Source organism: Haplochromis burtoni, unplaced genomic scaffold (assembly GCF_018398535.1).
Source record: "Haplochromis burtoni strain Fernald_Lab_line unplaced genomic scaffold, NCSU_Asbu1 Contig_4, whole genome shotgun sequence".
NCBI lineage: Eukaryota > Metazoa > Chordata > Actinopteri > Cichliformes > Cichlidae > Haplochromis > Haplochromis burtoni.
Genome location: NW_024582365.1, coordinates 200,867 through 220,224, shown reverse-complemented (window position 1 = coordinate 220,224; position 19,358 = coordinate 200,867). Strand labels below are relative to the sequence as shown.

General features: G+C 41.6%; 1 protein-coding gene across 1 annotated transcript in view; it reads right to left on the bottom strand.

Moving 5' to 3' along the window:
* Positions 1–19,358, bottom strand: part of wu:fb13g09 (multidrug resistance-associated protein 5) — a 29,834-nt gene that overhangs the window by 4,508 nt on the left and 5,968 nt on the right. The window contains exons 5-24 of the mRNA XM_005913107.2: positions 16,690–16,837; positions 15,605–15,838; positions 15,115–15,288; positions 14,056–14,203; positions 12,970–13,118; positions 12,431–12,538; positions 11,353–11,697; positions 11,081–11,152; positions 10,754–10,878; positions 10,589–10,661; positions 10,232–10,435; positions 9,857–9,982; positions 9,430–9,541; positions 9,149–9,333; positions 8,617–8,763; positions 7,646–7,775; positions 7,162–7,315; positions 1,749–1,877; positions 1,362–1,548; positions 195–284 (exon numbers count right to left, since the gene is read on the bottom strand). Of these exons, the coding sequence (XP_005913169.1) occupies positions 195–284; positions 1,362–1,548; positions 1,749–1,877; positions 7,162–7,315; positions 7,646–7,775; positions 8,617–8,763; positions 9,149–9,333; positions 9,430–9,541; positions 9,857–9,982; positions 10,232–10,435; positions 10,589–10,661; positions 10,754–10,878; positions 11,081–11,152; positions 11,353–11,697; positions 12,431–12,538; positions 12,970–13,118; positions 14,056–14,203; positions 15,115–15,288; positions 15,605–15,838; positions 16,690–16,837 (3,040 nt within the window). The remainder of the gene's footprint in view (positions 1–194; positions 285–1,361; positions 1,549–1,748; positions 1,878–7,161; positions 7,316–7,645; positions 7,776–8,616; positions 8,764–9,148; positions 9,334–9,429; positions 9,542–9,856; positions 9,983–10,231; positions 10,436–10,588; positions 10,662–10,753; positions 10,879–11,080; positions 11,153–11,352; positions 11,698–12,430; positions 12,539–12,969; positions 13,119–14,055; positions 14,204–15,114; positions 15,289–15,604; positions 15,839–16,689; positions 16,838–19,358) is intronic.

The following is a 19,358-nucleotide window of genomic DNA, read 5'->3' as shown; positions in this document are numbered from 1 at the left end:
ACACACACACACACACACACACACACACACACACACACACACACACACACACACACACACACACACACACGGACTTGCCAACAGCCTTGAATTAAAACGGTGTCATATATCTCATGTGGTCTGGTCTAGTGCTGTTATTTCAGACATGCTGTTACACAATCCACCTTTCTCACTGTGCTAATCAATGCTGTTACCTTTATATAATGATTGATCCTCTCAACAGATGTAAAGCGAGCTTCTGTCTCGGTGAGGAGCCGCACGGTAAACTGAAACAAGCCAGTCAGCTGGAAGAGAAAGAAAAGCAGAGGGGTAAAAAGGTTAATGATTAACAGTGTCACACCAATTACTATGAAACACTCGCTATTTATGTGCGCTGCCCCCCTTCAGCAATTGAGCAATAAAACAACTGGCAATTTCCAGCCTAATAAACAGGTTTGCTGATATGGCTCCTTCACGATCTTGTTAATCGATTTCAATTCTCTGTGTCGATTATAACATGCAGTAAAGAACAGAATCTTAAAAAACCAAAAACTGGGCAATGAGAAAACAAACGTATTTCTAAGACACACTGTGAAAATCATCCTGTCTGTGTACAGCAAGGTGAGAGTGTGCGTTAAAGCCAGACCATGTAACCTGTGCTAATCAATGGCTGCTTCATGCAGTGCTACAAGACCCATATTAAGCAGCAAATAACAGCTAAAACACTGCAGAATAAAAAAGATGAATGATGTTTTGTTCTGTCAAACACAAAAAGCCTCATTTTAATCTGTCTCTTCAAATCGATGAAGCAAACATTAAAACTAGGCAAGGTGAAGATGCCAAGAATGACAATGGTAACCCTGTTAGAGTTCAATGTTCCACCTTGAACTCTTACTTCATGGGATTCCTGTGGTTATATTGTGGTTACGTAACTCCTACCCAAACAATGGTGCAGACAAAGCTTACCACCCATGGCAGCAACCAGAACACCCACACTGAAGAATCTGTTCAGGACTAACTTGAAATTCTCAACAAAGAGCTCCCAGTGTTGACTAAAATCCCTGTCTGATTAAGCATCCACAGGACGCGCCTGCAACAAGACCTATCCGGCCCGTGCTGTACACGTTGGCAACATCCAGCCACATGTGCTTGCCCCAAACTGCCCGGACCAGTTTTCTCAATAAGGTTAAGTACACAAGGTGATCGGTGTATATTCAGACAAGTTTTAACTCACATTTAGACGCACACAGTTATAGAGGCTGCCTTGCTACCCTTCCTACACAGCCCGGAGCTTCAAACTGTCAACTTTTTTGCCATTCAGAGGACCAGAGCCGTCAGTGTTTTTGCACATTCTGTGTTACTACATGAGTTTGTTTACACACCTGCACTGCATATGATATGGCCAAGCCTGCGTAGGCTGGAGGTATCTGATTGTGCATGAAGACAATGAGCAGTGCTACAGCAGTGATAAGGGAGATACTGATGAGGTCCAGGCGGATAGCCAGCCAACGCATTGCACAGCTGAAGAGGTAGTTTGAGGCCTGGTTGGTGTCCAGCAATTCCTGATATCTGAAAAAAAAGAGAGGGAGAGAAAGAGATACCGTAAACTAATTTCAGCCAGAGTAGAAGCAAGCAGAGCTCTGCACTCTCCTGCTTGCTGAGGTATGGGCTCTGGTATGTTTACTAACAGAGGAGCAAACTCAAAAACTACAAGAAGAGATAAGATGAAATTAAAGTTTAATGATGCCCATAGCTAGCCTTGTACTCACCTTTGGAGGAAATCATGCCCTCTTCCATAGGCATGGATGGTGGAGAGGCCTTGAAGGCTGCTGGTGATGTGAGAGGTGAATGGTGATTGGCTGATATTCTCCAGGCGCTTCAGCTCACGAAGCAGCACCCTGCAAGTGAACAATGAAAATCATACATTGAACTTTCACGAAATTCACATTTTTATTTAAAATACATAGCTCAGTATTGATGTTACTCTGAGCCGTTTCCACTGTGTATACATCACAGAAGCAGATATATTAGAAACACATTAGAACTCATTTATGTTGTGATTTGCAGCCCTAAATGGTTATGAAAATCCTAATGAGTCAGCACACTGCAGAACTGTAAAGCCTCCACTCATCTTAGTCTCATTTGAATGAAAATTGTAAGGCTTTGTGAGAAAGTGCGCTCTAGCACGTGCGGGGTAAATGGTTCAAATGGATTACATTCAACTGGAAATCACAAAAGACGAGCCGGAGTACGTGCAAAAGAGACAATTTTATGAAACACGAGAGTAATGTTTGTTTTGACAACCAACGCACATATGTTATATTTCAGTTAAATTGACAGTGCAGCTTTCAGCCACATTTTTACTTTACTTGCACTGGCCTCTATTTCAGAGGGAAAACTGACATCACACGTTTATACCGAAACACAAGTGAGGAGTGAAGGAATGGAGAACGCATCAGCTTTAACGATCCAAGAGCGCTGCAGACAAATCAGGATGAAATGACGGGCAGAGACGGATCGGCACATGGTCCAAAACATGGCACCATTTTTTCTTACTTCCCTACCGTTTCCCTCTATCTGATGCTTGTGCAACATTATGAGCAGTGTTTCATACACACAGACAGCCAGACATCAGACTCGCCATTCGAGACAAAGTGTCAGGGAGAGAGTTATACTGACAAAGGTGTGGTGTCTTCCTATTTTTAGATGCCAAGACTGAAGGAACGGTACATGGGAATTACACATCTCCTATGAATCATTCAGTTTTCTCATAAAAAGCTGCGAAGAGAGAGAGACGGAAGGAACATGACACTTCCTCGCTTCGAGGCTGTGATCCAGACAAACATGTTTATGCCCTGAGCTGCTCCGTCTCAGAATTCAATAAAAAGCTGCTTTAGAAGTGGGTAATATCAATGGGAGATCTAGGTTGATGTAACATCCATAAATATCTCGGGATGTCGTGACTTTGTCAGATACAGCATTTCGCCCTGTTCAACAGCATTGCCAAGGGTCATCACTACCTTCCAGTGACAGGTGGGGATCATCTCTTCCTTCTGGGTCTCTGTTGTTTACTCAGAATTCATCACTAATTCCTGCACTACCCATAAATAAAATGTTTCTTTAAAGATGACTGAAGATGCTTAGTGATTTATTAATCACTCGAGAGACAAAAATGGTGTCAAGTCTGATTAAAGTAATCAAGAATTCCAGTTTAAAAATATCAAGCGGTACATACAGAGACTGGGAGGGAAAGTTTTAAATGTCTGAGCTCCCTGAAACTAAATCCACCTCCAAACATAATCATAGCTACTGTATATCAGTTTATCTTATATTTGTCATTATGATACAAGTCTAAAAGTCAAAGACACTCATAGTTTTATGTGTTTAAATCTAAATGTGCTTTCAGATTTCACATCGGAGCAGCAATAACACAGAGACTCGTGAGCTTCTTGAGCTCACTGATAGAGGAAATAACAATATGCTCTGGTTATTTCCCGAGACTCCAGCGAGCTGTTGTTTCCCTCTGTGGTTTCACCTATATTGCACAACTGCTGAAAAAATTATATAAAATGACTAGGTGCATTTGCAAAATTTACTATGGAACAGATCAGTTCAGATAAAGATTATCACAGTACTTCTTTCCATGGTATTTACCTTTAGCAGTCTCTCTCTATGGTCCAAAGTGACTCCATATTAAACTCTACCGATTAGAGCATGTTTTAAATGAGTGGAGAAGATTTTAACTGGCGGCTTGTTTGTGTTTGTCTTTTACTTTCGCACCTTGTGGTTTTGTTACATAATTTCTTTGTGCAAGCAACTGTACAATGACAATAAAAGTTCTCAGTCTGAATAATGGCAAATGGTCAGTATTTGTATAGCGCTTTACTTGGTCCTAAGGACCCCAAAGCACTTTACACAATCATCCACACACACTCACATCCACACACTGGTGATGGCAAGCTACATTGTAGCCACAGCCACCCTGGGGCGCACTGACAGAGGCGAGGCTGCCGGACACTGGCGCCACCGGCCCCTCTGACCACCACCAGTAGGCAACAGGTAGGACACAACGACCGAGACTGTCCAAGCCGGGGCTCGAACCGGCAACCTTCCGATTACAAGGCGAAGGCCCAACTCTTGAGCCACGATCACCCCAGTAAGTGCAGTAGTGAGTTAAATATTTTGGATTAGCAGTTATCAAGACTTGTACCAGACTTTCCCCCAGACTGAATGATCCCTGCTCATATTCGTGTATGGGAAGAATGTCTTAAGCAATAGTTTTCCAGGCTTTCTGAAAGCCTTTCAAAGTTTATCTTTGGCTGTTTTTTTACTCCACACATTTTCAGTCTAGTCCTTGTACCTGATCATCTTCAGAGGAATATGATGACCTATGAATCATTCACGCATAAAAAGGCAACAAACTCAAAGGAAGAACCAGTGTTGTGTGTACACCTAACAGACAATCAACGATAGAACCAATTTTAAATTCTGTCTTTTGATATGTCGTTATTTGCAGCTTGCTATGTTATGTGACAAAAGAAATGGCAAGCCCGGGGATCATCTTCAGCAGATGAAAGTTGTGTCCTTAATAAATAGGAAAAAAAGCCAGAAAAGGCTTGACATAGGACCTGAGAGATACATCTGTCCCTTCAGCTTATCTACTGTTTGTCGAAGCCTCATCAGAAATGGTCACAGTGGAGGCTTCGCTGTCAAGAAGCCATTCTTAAAAAGGGCAAACAGGGAGAAACACCGAGGTTTGCTAAATTACACAAGAACTGGACTGAAAGTGAGTGACAAAAGGTCTTATGGAGTGAGGAATCCAAATTTGACATTTTTGGTTCAAATCATTGTCAAATTGCACAGAGGAGGTCAGGAGAGTGGTACAACAGTGAGTGTCTACAGCTATCTGTAAAACAGTGATGGTGTTGGGAAATTATGAATGCAGAAAGTAGTATATAAGTATATTCACTGACAATTATTAGCCCGAAGCAGCTTACCACTAAGTTCAACCATCACAAGTACGTGACAAGGCCTTTCCCTAACAGAAAACTAAAACTTATTCAATCGTTTAAGCCTCAAAGAGGCCTTTGAAGTCTTTGAAAAGGCCTTTGAAAAGGAGACATGACAGAGACATGTAGCTTTTACAAAATGTCATCACTCTAAGGGTCTAAATTTCAAACTATTTCACACACAGAAGAGTAGACAGTTTGATTTATTTTCATGTATTTTTGGTTTTACTTCAGTCACTCGTGATGTTTTGATGAGCAGTTCTCAAGAAAGCTGCAACCCACAATCTGCCAGCTCTGCATGGCCACATTTTAAAAAGGAACAAACAAACACACACACAGGTCTGTTTTCATATCTTAGCGGGGACATCTAATTGACATAATGCTTTCCCTAACGGCTCACCCTAACCCTAACCATCAAAAATGAATGCCTAACCCTAACCTGATTGTAACCCTGACACTAAAACCACATTTTGAGTCTCACAAATGCCTTCAAATTCATAGGGATGGGATATTGTCCCCATAAAGTCTGCTGGTCCCCACAAGTATAGTAACATTCCAATATTTGGTCCCCACTGGGGTGATTAGATCCAAACTGACTAAACTAAGCGTGAGGCAAAGAGTATGTTTGTGTACAAGAACTTGAGCCACATGACAAATGCTAAGAGCAAGTCTTAAATTTTGATATATCTAACCTAAACTTTGTGCACTGTGTCATATTCCCTCAGTGCAAAAATGGGAAAAGTAAAACAAAACAGGAAAAGAGCCAAAAGGCTTTGAGAATCACCAGCTTTCCTCCATTCTCAAGTAATTTCTCAGTCCTTGTTATAGCTGGATTTAATTTTCTTTATCGAAGCATCCATCAGGCTTAAAGAAAATCTGCTTAACTTTGCTTTCTTCACTGCTGTCGGATAAAGGCTGGACTTTAGAAAAGTGTCTCTCTTAAAACTTTGAATTTTAAAATGAGAGACACTAAAAATGAAGGGTATTGTTTCAATATGTGGACCAGAACTAAACGAGAGGAGAACTAAACAAAATAAAACAAAAATGCAGGTGTTCTGATTAGTGAGTGACTTATCACACTAACTTTGACGATCTACGGTGGGCTTTTTGCCTGTGTTAGCTCTGTGTGTTAAGCCTCACCTTTACTGCATGCACTTCACTCTTATCAACTCCATGTAGAGAAAATAAGAGGCAGCTGTCAGTTAAAAATACAACTCATAGGGGAAAGCAACTTACTGCTCTCCAATTACTTTGCATTGCATGACGGTATCTCCTTGTCAGTTACGCTTGCTTTGAAAAAAAAAAGACTTTAAGCATCTGTGTGGTGGGATGAACCACCAAGAGACTAGCGGACCCGTAACTTTTGTAAACTTATGAAGGCAGGAAAAATGGAGAAACTGTGTGATCATGACTCTTGGTATGCCTGCATGTGGAGCATGTTTTTAGTGTACACAAATCACACTTTTAGCACATAGTTGATACAATCTTTCAAAAGTGGATACTCTGGGGTCAATAATTTGAGGGACCATACAGTATTAGCTACTTGAATTTTCAGAATTTCCATTATGTCCATATCTATCATAGAAAACAGCTCTTTTACTAAAAACTGGATAAATTATAGAGGTTTTACTCTTGATTTTTTAAGTTTTGGACTAAAATAAAGTCACATGAAGGCTCTTTACCCTTGGCTCAGCTCAGTCATGTTGGCACACTTCATTCATTCATGGAAGCATACACCAGATACTGGGTGAGAGGTTACGCCAACAGCCACTTTAGAATGACAAGCAGAGAATCTTCTTGCTTGGCAGCCAATGCACCACTGTGCTCCCAAGCTGTTCTACTAGTTAACTCATGTTATAAACCTAACTATCTATCAAGTTAGCTAGTCAACGCTGAATCCCAAGTTGAGTTTCAAAGCCATGATCACAACTGCATTCACAGACACACTGTTAATCGTCACGCATTTATCCAAACCCAGATGGATGCATCATGGGGTACTTGGGGTTCAATATTAGTTACAGTGCAATTTATTGCTTTTCATAACAAGCTTAAGTCATTTTGTCTGTATGGAGCAATTTCACAGTATGGAGCTGACCATTGTACATTGTCTGCATTATACTCTTGGACAAAATAACAAAAGCCAAGATTAGGACGAGAGTGCTGAATGTCTGACCTGGAAAGACGATTGACAATGTAGAGAAAGCCTCCCAGAGGCAGGACTGAAATGAGGAACCAGGGGAAGACAATGCCCACCATTCCCAAGCAAAGCAGCACCAGGGACAGGTTCTGCAGGAGCATCTCAGCTTGCATGGTGAGACGCACATCCACTGTGGAGATAAAGTACATCAGATGCACTGTGTAGAGTCTCTCTAGGTCCCACTAAGTGTCTTTTGTCAGGGGAAAATCTATGAGCGGCAAAAAAACAGCAGAGTCTGCGAAAATATTAAACCCAACCACCCAAAGAAACAACAGCTCACAAATCAACATGTCAAGCAAAGACACCAGTGAAGTGCATAACAGAGAGCCACTCACTAGGGAAAACGCTCCATGTCAAATCACACTGTGTCTTTGCACTACACCTTGTCAACCAGGGTGACTTCACTGACTGAAAGGTCTCCTGGGGGAAAGGTTCACAGTCAAGACAAATCAAGACTCACCCTCGTCCATGTCCCTAGAGAAGCGGGTCAGGATACGACCCAGAGGTGTTGTATCAAAAAAGTGCATAGGGCAATGGAGGATCCGGCTGAACAGCTTGTCGTGGAGCACGGAGGCAGCCTTCACGGTGCACTGTCAACACAGACAACACATGTTGTGCTTGAACACGAGACCTGACACGTGTAAACAACAACCGTATGGACACATTCATTGCTTGGATCAACAGACAGTTGGAGTGAAATTGTCTGTTAGTCGACACAGTTTTAAACCTCAAAGCACAGCAGGTACAGTGGAACATATGTTGCCCGAGTGTTATAAATGCTACATATGCTATGCATGTGCACAGTGGTGGGTAGCTGCCATGCACAGAGTAGTGCTGTCAAATCTTCATTTATGATGAGTTTCCGGGAGGCTGACATAAAAGGTCATGACCTAGTGCGCATGAGACATTTCAACAATTGGACAGAAATTACATGTGGCAGCAGAGAACAAATTAATTCTATTAATGGAATATTTAACACTCACAAAGATCTCATCACAGCTAGAGGTAAAAAAAAGATTAGCCATCTTTGAAAAATTAGCAATTTTAAGTGGCACACATTAACGTGGGGACCTAACCTCTGCAGTGCAGTGTCAGGATGGGTTAGCTTGAAAACGAGGATGCACACTCGAGGGGATGCTGAAATACACGAGCGTGCACGCACACACACAGACTCACACGCTCTTTCTCTCTGCTTCTTTGTCTCCGTTTCTCATAAAGAAACAGACTGATATGCATGCAGCCACTGTATGAGTTGTGAGACAGGACAGTGGACAGATAAACTGACTTGTCCTGCAAGCACTGGATCCATAAGAGCATGAACAAATGACAGACGTCCAAGCAGGAGCGCTGTCTGGATATAAGGTACACATTTTACTCAATTTTAAAGTTCATCAGTGGTTAAGAGGACAAACGTGAAAGAAAGGGGCTTACCTTCACAAACACCAACCCTCTGATTGTCTTCAGCAACAACACAGCTCCCATGGAGATGATGTAAACAGTTGAATAGTACCGAATATGAGGGTTGAGTCTCATGCTGTTGCTCGCTATTGTTTCATTCACCGAGATTAATGATGTGTTCTGAGGGCAGATGGAGCAACAAATTACAGGCTGACAAAAAAAATCTTTTTTTCCCCATTTGGTCTCTAATGAAATTGAGAAAAGCACACTTTGGATCACAAAAAAAAGGCATGAAAATCAGTCCGTTGGGTGGTGTTTGCCATTCCAAGCACATTTCTCAACAGCAGCCACCAACTGCTTAGCTGCACATCTGTTTCTTTACTGCTCACTCTTGTTTTTAATTAAGTTTACCAAGGTGCTGTTACTTTTTTAATCATGCACATCCAGATTAATGCTCAGTCGGCTGCCACACTCATCCAAACACAGTAGTTATTTTTCTTTTGGGAGTCAAACACACACCACTGAGAATCCTGTATTATAGAAAACTAGAGTCATCTACACTCACCCCGCTGCCCTGTCTGATCCAGTGGCTCAGCCACCAGTTACTGAAAGCTAGGCTGCCTGTGGTGGAAACAAAGAAGAAGATGTTGATGACGAAGACTACTGGGCCTCCCGCTGCTTTGATGTAGGCTCCGTAAACAGACCACGGGACTGAACCAGAGCCTTTCTCTTCAGCTTTCATCAATGGTTCTAAATATAAAAGCCAGAAAAGAAGTTACTTATGAACCATTCTCATGGAAAACAGCAATTTACATGAGAAGCATGAAAACGGGCAGAGTTTCTCACCTCCTTTCTTGCTTTCCATCTTTGGGCTGACCTCGGCAACATCAGTGGCACTGTCAGCCTTATTTCCACCTACCCTCTGCTCTTTGTTTTTTAGTTTCTCTTTCACCAGATTCTGAGAGTAAAAAAGGGGAGTGGGGGAAGAGTTTTGACACGTCACCAGCAGAAATCACAACGGCCATAGCAATGGCATTGTGGACATTATTAAAACAGAGATATCGGTGACATGGTCTTTAGCAGCTCACCAGTAAATCACTGCACACATAAATAATAAAAGCCTTTGTATGCATTAACATTTCCTTGCTACAGGGCCTGCCTTTCTGGGCTTATGAATTATTCAGCTTGTAATGTTCAGTTTTATTGTGTCGTGAGGGCAAAGATGCCTTATTCAAAAGAGTTGGCTTTGCTCCTCGTGCGCCCCTGGCCTTACCTCCTGTTGCATGCTGTTGAATAGCATGGCATAGTTGCGGTCTTTACCAATTAGCTGCACATGGGTACCGTGCTCAGCAATCTGGCCGTCCTTCATCAGAATAACAACATCGCACTCAGGAAGATACTAAAAGATAAATGCATGAAAGAGGCAAAAGAGCAAGATATTAATTTTGCAGACATTCTGTGGATTTTTGAAGGTTTAAACTTTTTATTAATTGATCGCTGGAGCTTTTCCAGCAAAGAAGCAACATTTCTCATGGTTGAAAAAGCAAGAAAGACTCAGTTCGACAGAAAGGACTGAAATATTCTAAAAGAGCAGAAACTGCAAAAGGATGTTGATGGAAATTATTGGAATTTCACAGGTGATAGTTACCTGCAGCTGATGCGTTACAAAGAGTATGGTTTTGCCTTTAGCGGCCCCCCGAATGGCTTTACTGAAGATGTGGGAGCCCACACAGGCATCAACAGCACTGAGAGGGTCATCCAGGAGAAGAATGGGCCGCTCACTGTAGAGTGCACGCGCCAGGCTCACTCGCTGACGCTGCCCTCCACTCAGGTTGGCACCCCTCTCGCCAATCTAAAAAGAGAAAATAAAAATACATTTTGCACAAAACTCTCCTCGTGCTGAGGCTGAATTAAATTTATTGCATAAAATGAAACTGCTGGGCATGATATTTGAGAAATCGATGTTTTCGGAGCTGACATTTTGTTAAAAAGAAGCAACAGATACCTCTGTCATGTCTCCATATGGGAGCTCTGCAATGTCTGGGAGTAAACAGCATGCCTCCAGCACCGCACTGTATCTAATGTGGAAACAAATATGCAAAGTTAGGGATAAATTTGCAGGTTTAGCGCTTTTTTACTTATAACACGGTTATACAGTACTTATTCTTACTTGTCTGGGTTATACTTATTTCCAAACAAGATATTTTCCTTGAGAGAATCATTTAGGATCCAGGCTTGTTGGGACACATATGCGAAGCCACCGCTGACAGCAACTTTTCCTTCTAACAGAGTCATCTAAAACACAAAGGCAGAAGGTAGGGAGCAGAGAAAACAGTTGAAAAAGTCCTTTTCAGATCGCAGGTTATACTGTGACATTGTGTGTGACTGAAAACTTCAGCAAGAAAAGCTGTCCTTGTTGTTATTCATGAGTTATTCTGGGTTATCTGAAGAGGAAATCTAAAGTGAGCATCTAGTTGAGCATTCACTCGAATCTCACCTGTCCCAGCAGAGCAGACAGAAGAGAGCTCTTTCCACTCCCGACACCTCCACAGATTCCCACCAGCGACCCCTAGTAGCAGTGGCAAAATAGAGAACATTCTCTAATGCTACCAAAGTAGCCTTGTAGGAATCACTGTTTAAAACGATCTTTACTTTATACCCTTTTGTCATGTTTAATATGAGTATTCACCACTGTAAGTAACATGTATGGAAGGACTACAACTGAGAAAAAGCATAATTAATCGACTTGATATGTGTTTGTGGTGTTACCTTCTTTATACGCAGGTTAATTTGGTGCAGGGTCTTGTGCAGTGGGGGGCGTATGCTTTGAGTGGAGGAGACGGTGCTTTGTGGACTCTCCTGCTCCATATTTGTGAGGAGACTTTGCACATTGGGGTTTTCCATGTTTCCTTTGCCATCCTCTGTGGAAATGTACAAGCTAAGCTTTTCCCTTCGCAGCACATGCTTCATTACTCCTCGCTTCTTGGGAGCCGGGTTTGGTTTTTTGCCTTTTGCCTTTTCCCAAGCCAGCGTGGCAACCTGAAATTCTACGGCGTTGCCAGGATCCTCCATTTTTTCTACAACCTCCTCTCTGTCATCCATCGTGAAGAGCCTCTGTGGAGTCAAACGTAGTGGGATAGATTATAGACAACACGCATTGTGATGACCAGTTTAATAGTTACTTAAATATTTTAGTGCTTGAAAAACAAAAGTGCAGTTTAATCCTTTTTTAAAAACATGTTTACATGTGGTAAACAGGTTAAGTACTACAAAAACGGAAAAAATAAAGAAACGACTGTAAATAAAAAAATATGACTTGAAATACAGAAAACCCAAAGATAAATCTAACGATCAGAAGGTCGGGGGTTCAAATCCACTGAACGGCTACCCTGAGGTACCGCTGGGCAAGGTACCGTCCCTACACACTGCTCTCCAGTCACTGAATTGGTGGCTGCCCACTGCTTCACTGACTGATTGGGTTAAATGCAGAGAGTAATTTCACTACAGGGGATTAATAAAGTATATTTTTTTAAAAAAATGCTTTTTACTTAGCTTTGTATTTATCACGTGTTTGGAAAACAGCAAAAAATGTCAGATGTGATACGTGAATAGGCTAAAAACTGCTTCCCCACTGACACACTATGTGAGTTTAATTTAGTGTGTGACCTCTAAAGAAAGGTACTTATTCTGAGAAGTGATATGGATTATTAAGTTCATGTATGCTTTATCAACCTTGACATCTTAAAATACTACTAAGACATGAAGACATCAACAGCTACATCACTATTCTTTACATGAAACATTATCATTTATCCACTTTTACAAGACACCAGTCCGTCTTTCTCACCTGAAATCTTTTGACTGCAACAGAAGCCTCTGATAGTGACCTCACCGCCAGTGGTGTGACTCTCAGGGCAAAGGTCATAGCATTGAAAACTGCAACCACAGTGAAAGCCTGAGGTGGGATGTGTAGAGATGGAGACAGCTATACTCAATAATTTATTTATATTCATGAAGTTTGACTTTAAAATGTGCATATGTGCTCGTCATGACCAGAGACTTGGTGGGCACCTTAAAAGTTACATGATTTAAATAAATATGCAGTCAACATGCTGACTACGGATGGGTGACAAATTATAGGAAAACCACACCATAGTGCTTCAGTTTTGGACAACATTGATTAATGATTTAGCCAGTGGACCATCCGTGCCCCAATATGTCCCTTAGATTTTTTTTTTGTCTTGTTGCCATTTTGATGTGAAAATCAGAATCCTCTGGGCTCAGTACTTTTATACATACCACAAAGCATAATTGTCATTCATTGTCTTTATGATTTGTTTTTCCTATTTTCTTGTCACACACCGGTAGATTTTTATATATAAATACCTCAGCTGCGGTTAGGTCATAACCTAAGGCCATATGTAAGGAGAAAGTGCACACGCTTGCGAGCACCATAGTGATAGGAGACAATCCCACTGTTATGCTTTGGACGTTCCCGGCCCTCTCTAGTATGCTCCTCTCTTCTAACCGCACTTCTGTCGAGGAGATCAGAAAGACAGAGATGATAAATAACCAAGGACAGACACAAAGAATGCCAATGTGACGTAAGGGTCGAGTGAAAGTGTTGGCCAGCCAATCCACACCACAATCAGAGTCACTCACCAAAATAGCAAGCACACAAAAATAGATACAAGAGAGGACAAGAGACTCGCTCTTCAAAGGGGCTCCAAAAGCTGGTGATCCTTGAAAACTTTTCAAATCCAATTCCTGAATCCTGACCCTCTCGTCTATGTTTGTGTATCCCGTTTGCACGGGCTCGTTTAGTCACTTCATTGTCCTTATTCCCCATTGGGATGTGTGTGTTCTTGCATAAACTACAAAGGAGGAGTCATCGGCACAATTGCTGACTGTAAATTTGGAATGACATTGTAACTCTTAAGACTCATTCACCAATGAATGCCAATTAATTATTGTTATTATAGCAGGTAATCACAAGACAGCAATGAAAGTGAGACCCAGCTGGCTAATTTGGAGCAGATTAAATAGGGAAAATGATGCTTATCCATGACCTAGAGCAAGGACCTCATGAGAAAAGGCCATCGCTTAGTCATGAATAAGTAGAGCAGCCTTGACAGCCATTTAAGGTATCATAGGGCCCCAAACACTTTGCAAATTAATCTTGAAGCGCAGGGATTGAAAGTGCCTTTGATTATAGACAATGGCACACTTAAACAGGGCAGGTTAATGGAAATGGATGAAGGGGCAGGGTTATCATGCCAGTTTGCTACGAGGACAAGCCTACTTTTAGGTGATAAACCGCTCATTTAGTGACTAATTTGCATGAGTAAAAGATGTTCAAGTGAAGTGGCACTTTATTCTCAAAAATGCTGACCTGCACAAAGTTCTCAGGTCTTCACCACATTCAAGAAATGAGCATTGGATATATTGCTGAGTCACATGACTGCCACTCACTGCGAATGTTTTTTGCAAAGGCATCTTCCCAACAATACATCTTGATGAACTTTATGCAGCCCAAGATCTCGTTCATCAGCCTCACGCGCTGGTCGCTGACTGCCACACACTTCTTGCGGAAATATGCCGTCAACCTCGATGCAAGCATCTGTCCAGACAGGAACGGGGGAAATGATGACAGGAGAAATAAGTGGCGGGGGAGGAAATGAAAGCAGACATAATCACATTAACTGTGCTGCAGGCCTGTCCCGGAGACCAGAGTGATAAACGCCTTCCCATCAATAGCAGGGTCTCTAGCTGTCAGACTACAGCTCAGACTGAGTGTAATTTGAAAACAACAGTTAGAAAGTTGACAGGCGACTGATAGCCACAGAGTTATGATGCTTTTAAAAAGTGTCTGTTTGGCTCTCCAATAATCTAAATTAACTTAAAGACTTTAATGACGTTACGATTTCTGTCTTCAACTAAGAATGAATCAGCAATAATAAACTCTCTGCTGAGTAATCTTTGGTAAAACTTTTTGAAACTGCTATAATTACATTATCTTAATAAAGTGGACCTATTACGTCATTTTCTCTCATATCGATGAACTGTCATACTGATGGACGCTCATATTACACATCACCAAAATTTTAAATCATGTCAATTTATGTACACGTAATCCACATGAGCCAAAAAGCTTCAGTCTGCCCTAAACGCTCCATTTCAATTTCTTCTGCTGCTGGATTTGTTTGTCAAAGAGAGCAGATATTCCTAATACGGTCATCTAAAGCACACCACTCTGTCTTTAAAAAAAAGTTGGCTTACAGGGAGGATGGGAGAAAAGGAGAAAAACAGCTTGCTTCAGACAGAGAAGGAATAGAGGTGCTGCAACGAGGCACAGCACAAGATAAATAAGCAGTTTTTTGAACCGTGACTCATGCAAGTCTAGCAGAGTCCAGGAATAAAAAATAAGGAGCCGGAAATCAGCATAAAAGGTCCACTTTAAAAAGAATGACAGACAGATAACCATGTTTTCCATTCTTTGCCTCTGGTTAGATGTTATAGTGAAAGTCGTACCATGACAGGGTAAATGATGATGAAAATGGATGACCCCATCAGAGCCGTGGGGCCCAGGAAGAATGCAGTGTAAGATAGACCCAGTATTCCCACAAGTGGCCCTCCAGCCAGAAGGCAGCCCACACACACTGCTTCATAGAGCCGCTGGCCATCACTGGAGCAGATGTTGATCAGCTAGGTAGAGAGAGACAGTGATTTACATAAAGTACTGCTTCAAAATTCCTCCAAATATTACTACAAAAACAGTTTTATGAACACAGTTATCCTTATTCCCACATTCACTTGTTGGACAATGATTCCTCTTAAGCTGAGTAATGACTAATCTTAGACAGCCTCCCCTCCCTCAGGCTATGGGATTTGTCGAAATCTAAGCAGGACTGGTGTAAGAGCAGAAATTAAATCCATCTCAATCATCTGCATGTGGTGCCCTGCAGCGAGGGATGATTTCTTTAATATGAAGAGGAGTTCCCTCCAGGGTTACAACACCTACCTCGCCCGGACTGATGTCTTTAGTGCTGCGCAGGCGGAGGATCTTGTGGAAGGCCAGGGTAAGAGTGGCCCCACGGAGGCGTGCTGCAGTGCGGTAATTGACGCCCCACATGAGTCCCAGAGACCAGGAGCGCATCAGTTCCATGAGGAAGAGCCCGGCTGCCAGAGACAGGCCATACCACACAGAGCTCTCTGAGCTCTGGGAATACTCCAGCAGAGATTTAACCAGGATAGCCTGCCCACATAGAGTGACAGAAAGGAAAGAGTGAGGAAAGAAGGAAAGCACAGAGAAAAAAACAAGGACAGAGATAACGTAGGAGACAGAATAAAAACAAGCAGAAACACAGGAAATATTTCATATAGAACTTGATTAAAAGTGGACAAAATAAAATATGACAAAATGCATTTTTAAGCAATATTTTTGCTCGCCTGGATAAGTAAAATTAGTCAGTAACTCATTCCACAGCAGAAAGAATACATACAACATTGCAAATCATTAAATGCACTAAAGAGGAAAAAATCACATAAGAATGTGCGACAAATGCGTCATTGTCTAAGAACTAAATCCAGTTAATGCTATTAGTTGTGGGTACAGGAATCACACAGTATGCACATAAGACATCAAAAGAAACAGCTTGGAGCAAAAGGAACAATGAAAGTCACTCAGACATGCCACAGACTTAGAACTTCAAACATAATTACCCTTCAGTTTTCAGTTTTCTGATAAGGAATGTTTAGAAATATTCACACTTTGAGTTTGTTCTCCGACAATCATCTGAGAGCTGTTTTGGCAGGGAATCTAAAGCTACAAGTGTGCCACATAAAAAGCCCTGCGCATATCTGGACCAAAGTGTGACTGGGTACAAAACAGCTAATCTATGGTATTAATATGACTCTCAGTATCTAAGGCTTTGTAATCTCCCAGTATGTTTTCATTTCAATTTCCAGACCAGCATGAAACAGGATAAAGTGATTTTCTGAAAATACATGGACTTGAGGCTCCAAGCCAGCGACCATGCTGAAAGGCGTTTTAGCTGAATCAGCAAAAAAATATAAAAGGCAAAGAAGGATTTAGACTGTACTCACAGCCCCAACAAAGCCGGCCACCATTGTGAGAAGCAGGGAGAATATGGCCACCAGCATACGGGTCTGGCAGAACCTCCAGAAGACTCTTGTCAGGGATGCCCCCTCTCGCCCGCTTCGTTTGAGCTCCTCGTGCCACAAATATTCAAGCCTGGAACCAAAACCCAGGATCACAAATAGTGACAAACTATAGGAGTGCACAGTTCAGCCAAACATGAGTCCATTCTCACTAAACTAAATATATATAACTCTCTAACGGCTTCCCCTTTGTTCACGCATCAGTGCTATCCAATGTGGTGGTAAAGAGCCCAAAAGTTTCTTGGATATTTTTTTCTTTAATTGGATAAAATCAGCACTTCCCAAAATAGAGGATAAAAACAGTATAGAAGGCAATCAATGCAATCAAAAACCCCCAAAGACAACTGAAGATAGCTAGGGTGATAATAGTATAAAGGTGACCTACAATATACAATCACGCTTCACATAATCGCACTGAGAAAGGTACCACCAAACATGTTAAAGATGTGCTAATGCACTTTTATTGCTGTATAATGCCATCTGAAGTGGGTAAATATCTTGTTGGCCAAATGCATCACGGCTAATGACTCTATAAAGCAGCAGTCGAGCAGCTGCAGAAAGTAATTAACGCCCTAACGACTTTATTAAAAACGTATCAGAGATAGACACAACATTATACCCGCTACACTCTTGCACGGCCTGGTAATTGCTACTTGAAGTCAAATGGTGCTAAATCTAAGGAATTGCAATTATTTGCACTCCAAATGCTGCAGAGACACAGTTTGATTCACAGAAAGTTAGACTAGTGTTCCTAAATCCAATCAAAGAACCAAGCGAGGAATAGCAAATTAAACTGGAAGAGATTTTTTAAGCACCCCCTCATTACTGTCCAAAATGAATATACAACTGTGGTCAGAAGATTACAGATAATTTGGGAGTTTTAATGATTTTAATGAGTTTGAACTGTTCTTTTTCCACGGTGGAACGATTTTAAAGCATTACTTTAGAAAGCAAGAACTGGTTGCACAAGTATGAATTTATAATGGATTTAATCCACACGGGGACAAAAGTATACATACAGGCTAAAATGTGCACATACATAGCATTTGTGTGACAGGACTGGCCAATATTCAAAACAATGAGAAAGTCCAAGGAACTCAGTCAAGATCTATGAAGGGAAATTGTAGATTTACACGAGCGGGGGAGGTCTCTCTGAGCCATTTCTAAACAGCTGCCATCATATTTATATGCACAATGAGCACATGCAAACTTCTGATCACACAAATCCAAAGTCATGTGTATTTAGAAATACCATATTGGATCTCATGTGCGTACATGTACCTACATATAAATGAAAAGGAGAACAGCGGGGCAACAGTGCGGCTGTAAAGCAGGAATTATTTGCTTTCGAACAGGAGTGAAATGTTCCTGACAGCCATCGTTTCAGCATGCCAGATGGCACGCAAAGCTGATGTTGCAGGAGTGTGTTTGAACAGCACACAGCATTCAAGGTTCGCACCTCACTGAGCAACCAACAAGTGTCAACTCTCCCAGGGCGCCTTTCCAATTTCCCGTGCTGTGCTTTTGCATCTCCATTCTGTAAATGTTCTTGCTATGTAAACTGTGACAGACACCCACCCAGTGGCTTTGTGCTCTTTTGCTGCTTCCTGTGTCTGCTTCTTTTTAACATACACAAAGCAGCACAAAAACTCTCAGCCCTGAGCCACGATCTTTAAACAGAACAAGCATTACTGGCAACCTACGCAGTTGTCACCAGATACAAGAGTGAACTTCCTCAAATAGTCGCTCTCCTTTTTACTGCTGAGTCACAGCAGCAATGGAAAAAAACACTGGTTTTACTTTCCCTGAGTAGCACAAATAATAAGCTTAATGTAAAACATTTAAGTTCATTCATAGAATCAGAGCGTCTTTACGAGGCATTTCCCAAGCTGTAGCTTGGCCTTTTATCTCACGGTCTGCCCCAGCCTGGCTCCTGTCAGTGACAGCTAATGGATGAGACAGGGAGACACTGTGCATTGCAGGTACACACTTAATGCCATTATTGTCTAAGAGAGGCACAAATTCTCACGGTAATCTGTAATCCCAGCCATTCTTAGCAACACTCCCCTGCCTTTATCCCATCACATCGTTCCTGTATTGTAAACAGACACAGGATGTTCATCAGTTAAGTCTCAAGGTATAGCTTAACTATGTGCTGCACAAACACACAAAACGGGACATAATTATGAATACTAAAACGACAGCATAACAGCTGTATCACTCCAAAAACCCTGACTAATAACACTGAATGAAACGTGAACTTGCATTTTCCGTTTTCGTCACAATTAATCTCACTAGGTTTAACAAAAGGGCTTCTCGACATTTATTTTAAAAAGACAACCCTGTCCCACGAGACTGAAACAGGCTTGTACAGTTACATATCATATCAGTGGAATTCATCCTCAAACAGCTCCACAGGATACTCTGGACAAATAACACAATCTCAGCTCAGGGTTGCAGCACAAAGAGAATCTACTTGTACAAGTGACCGAAGCACATTTTAACCAAGAATGGATTAGCAACTCTCCTCCACAACTTCACTAGATGTTAATTAGCAATTTGAATATCTGAAAATTAGTAACTTCATTTTCACT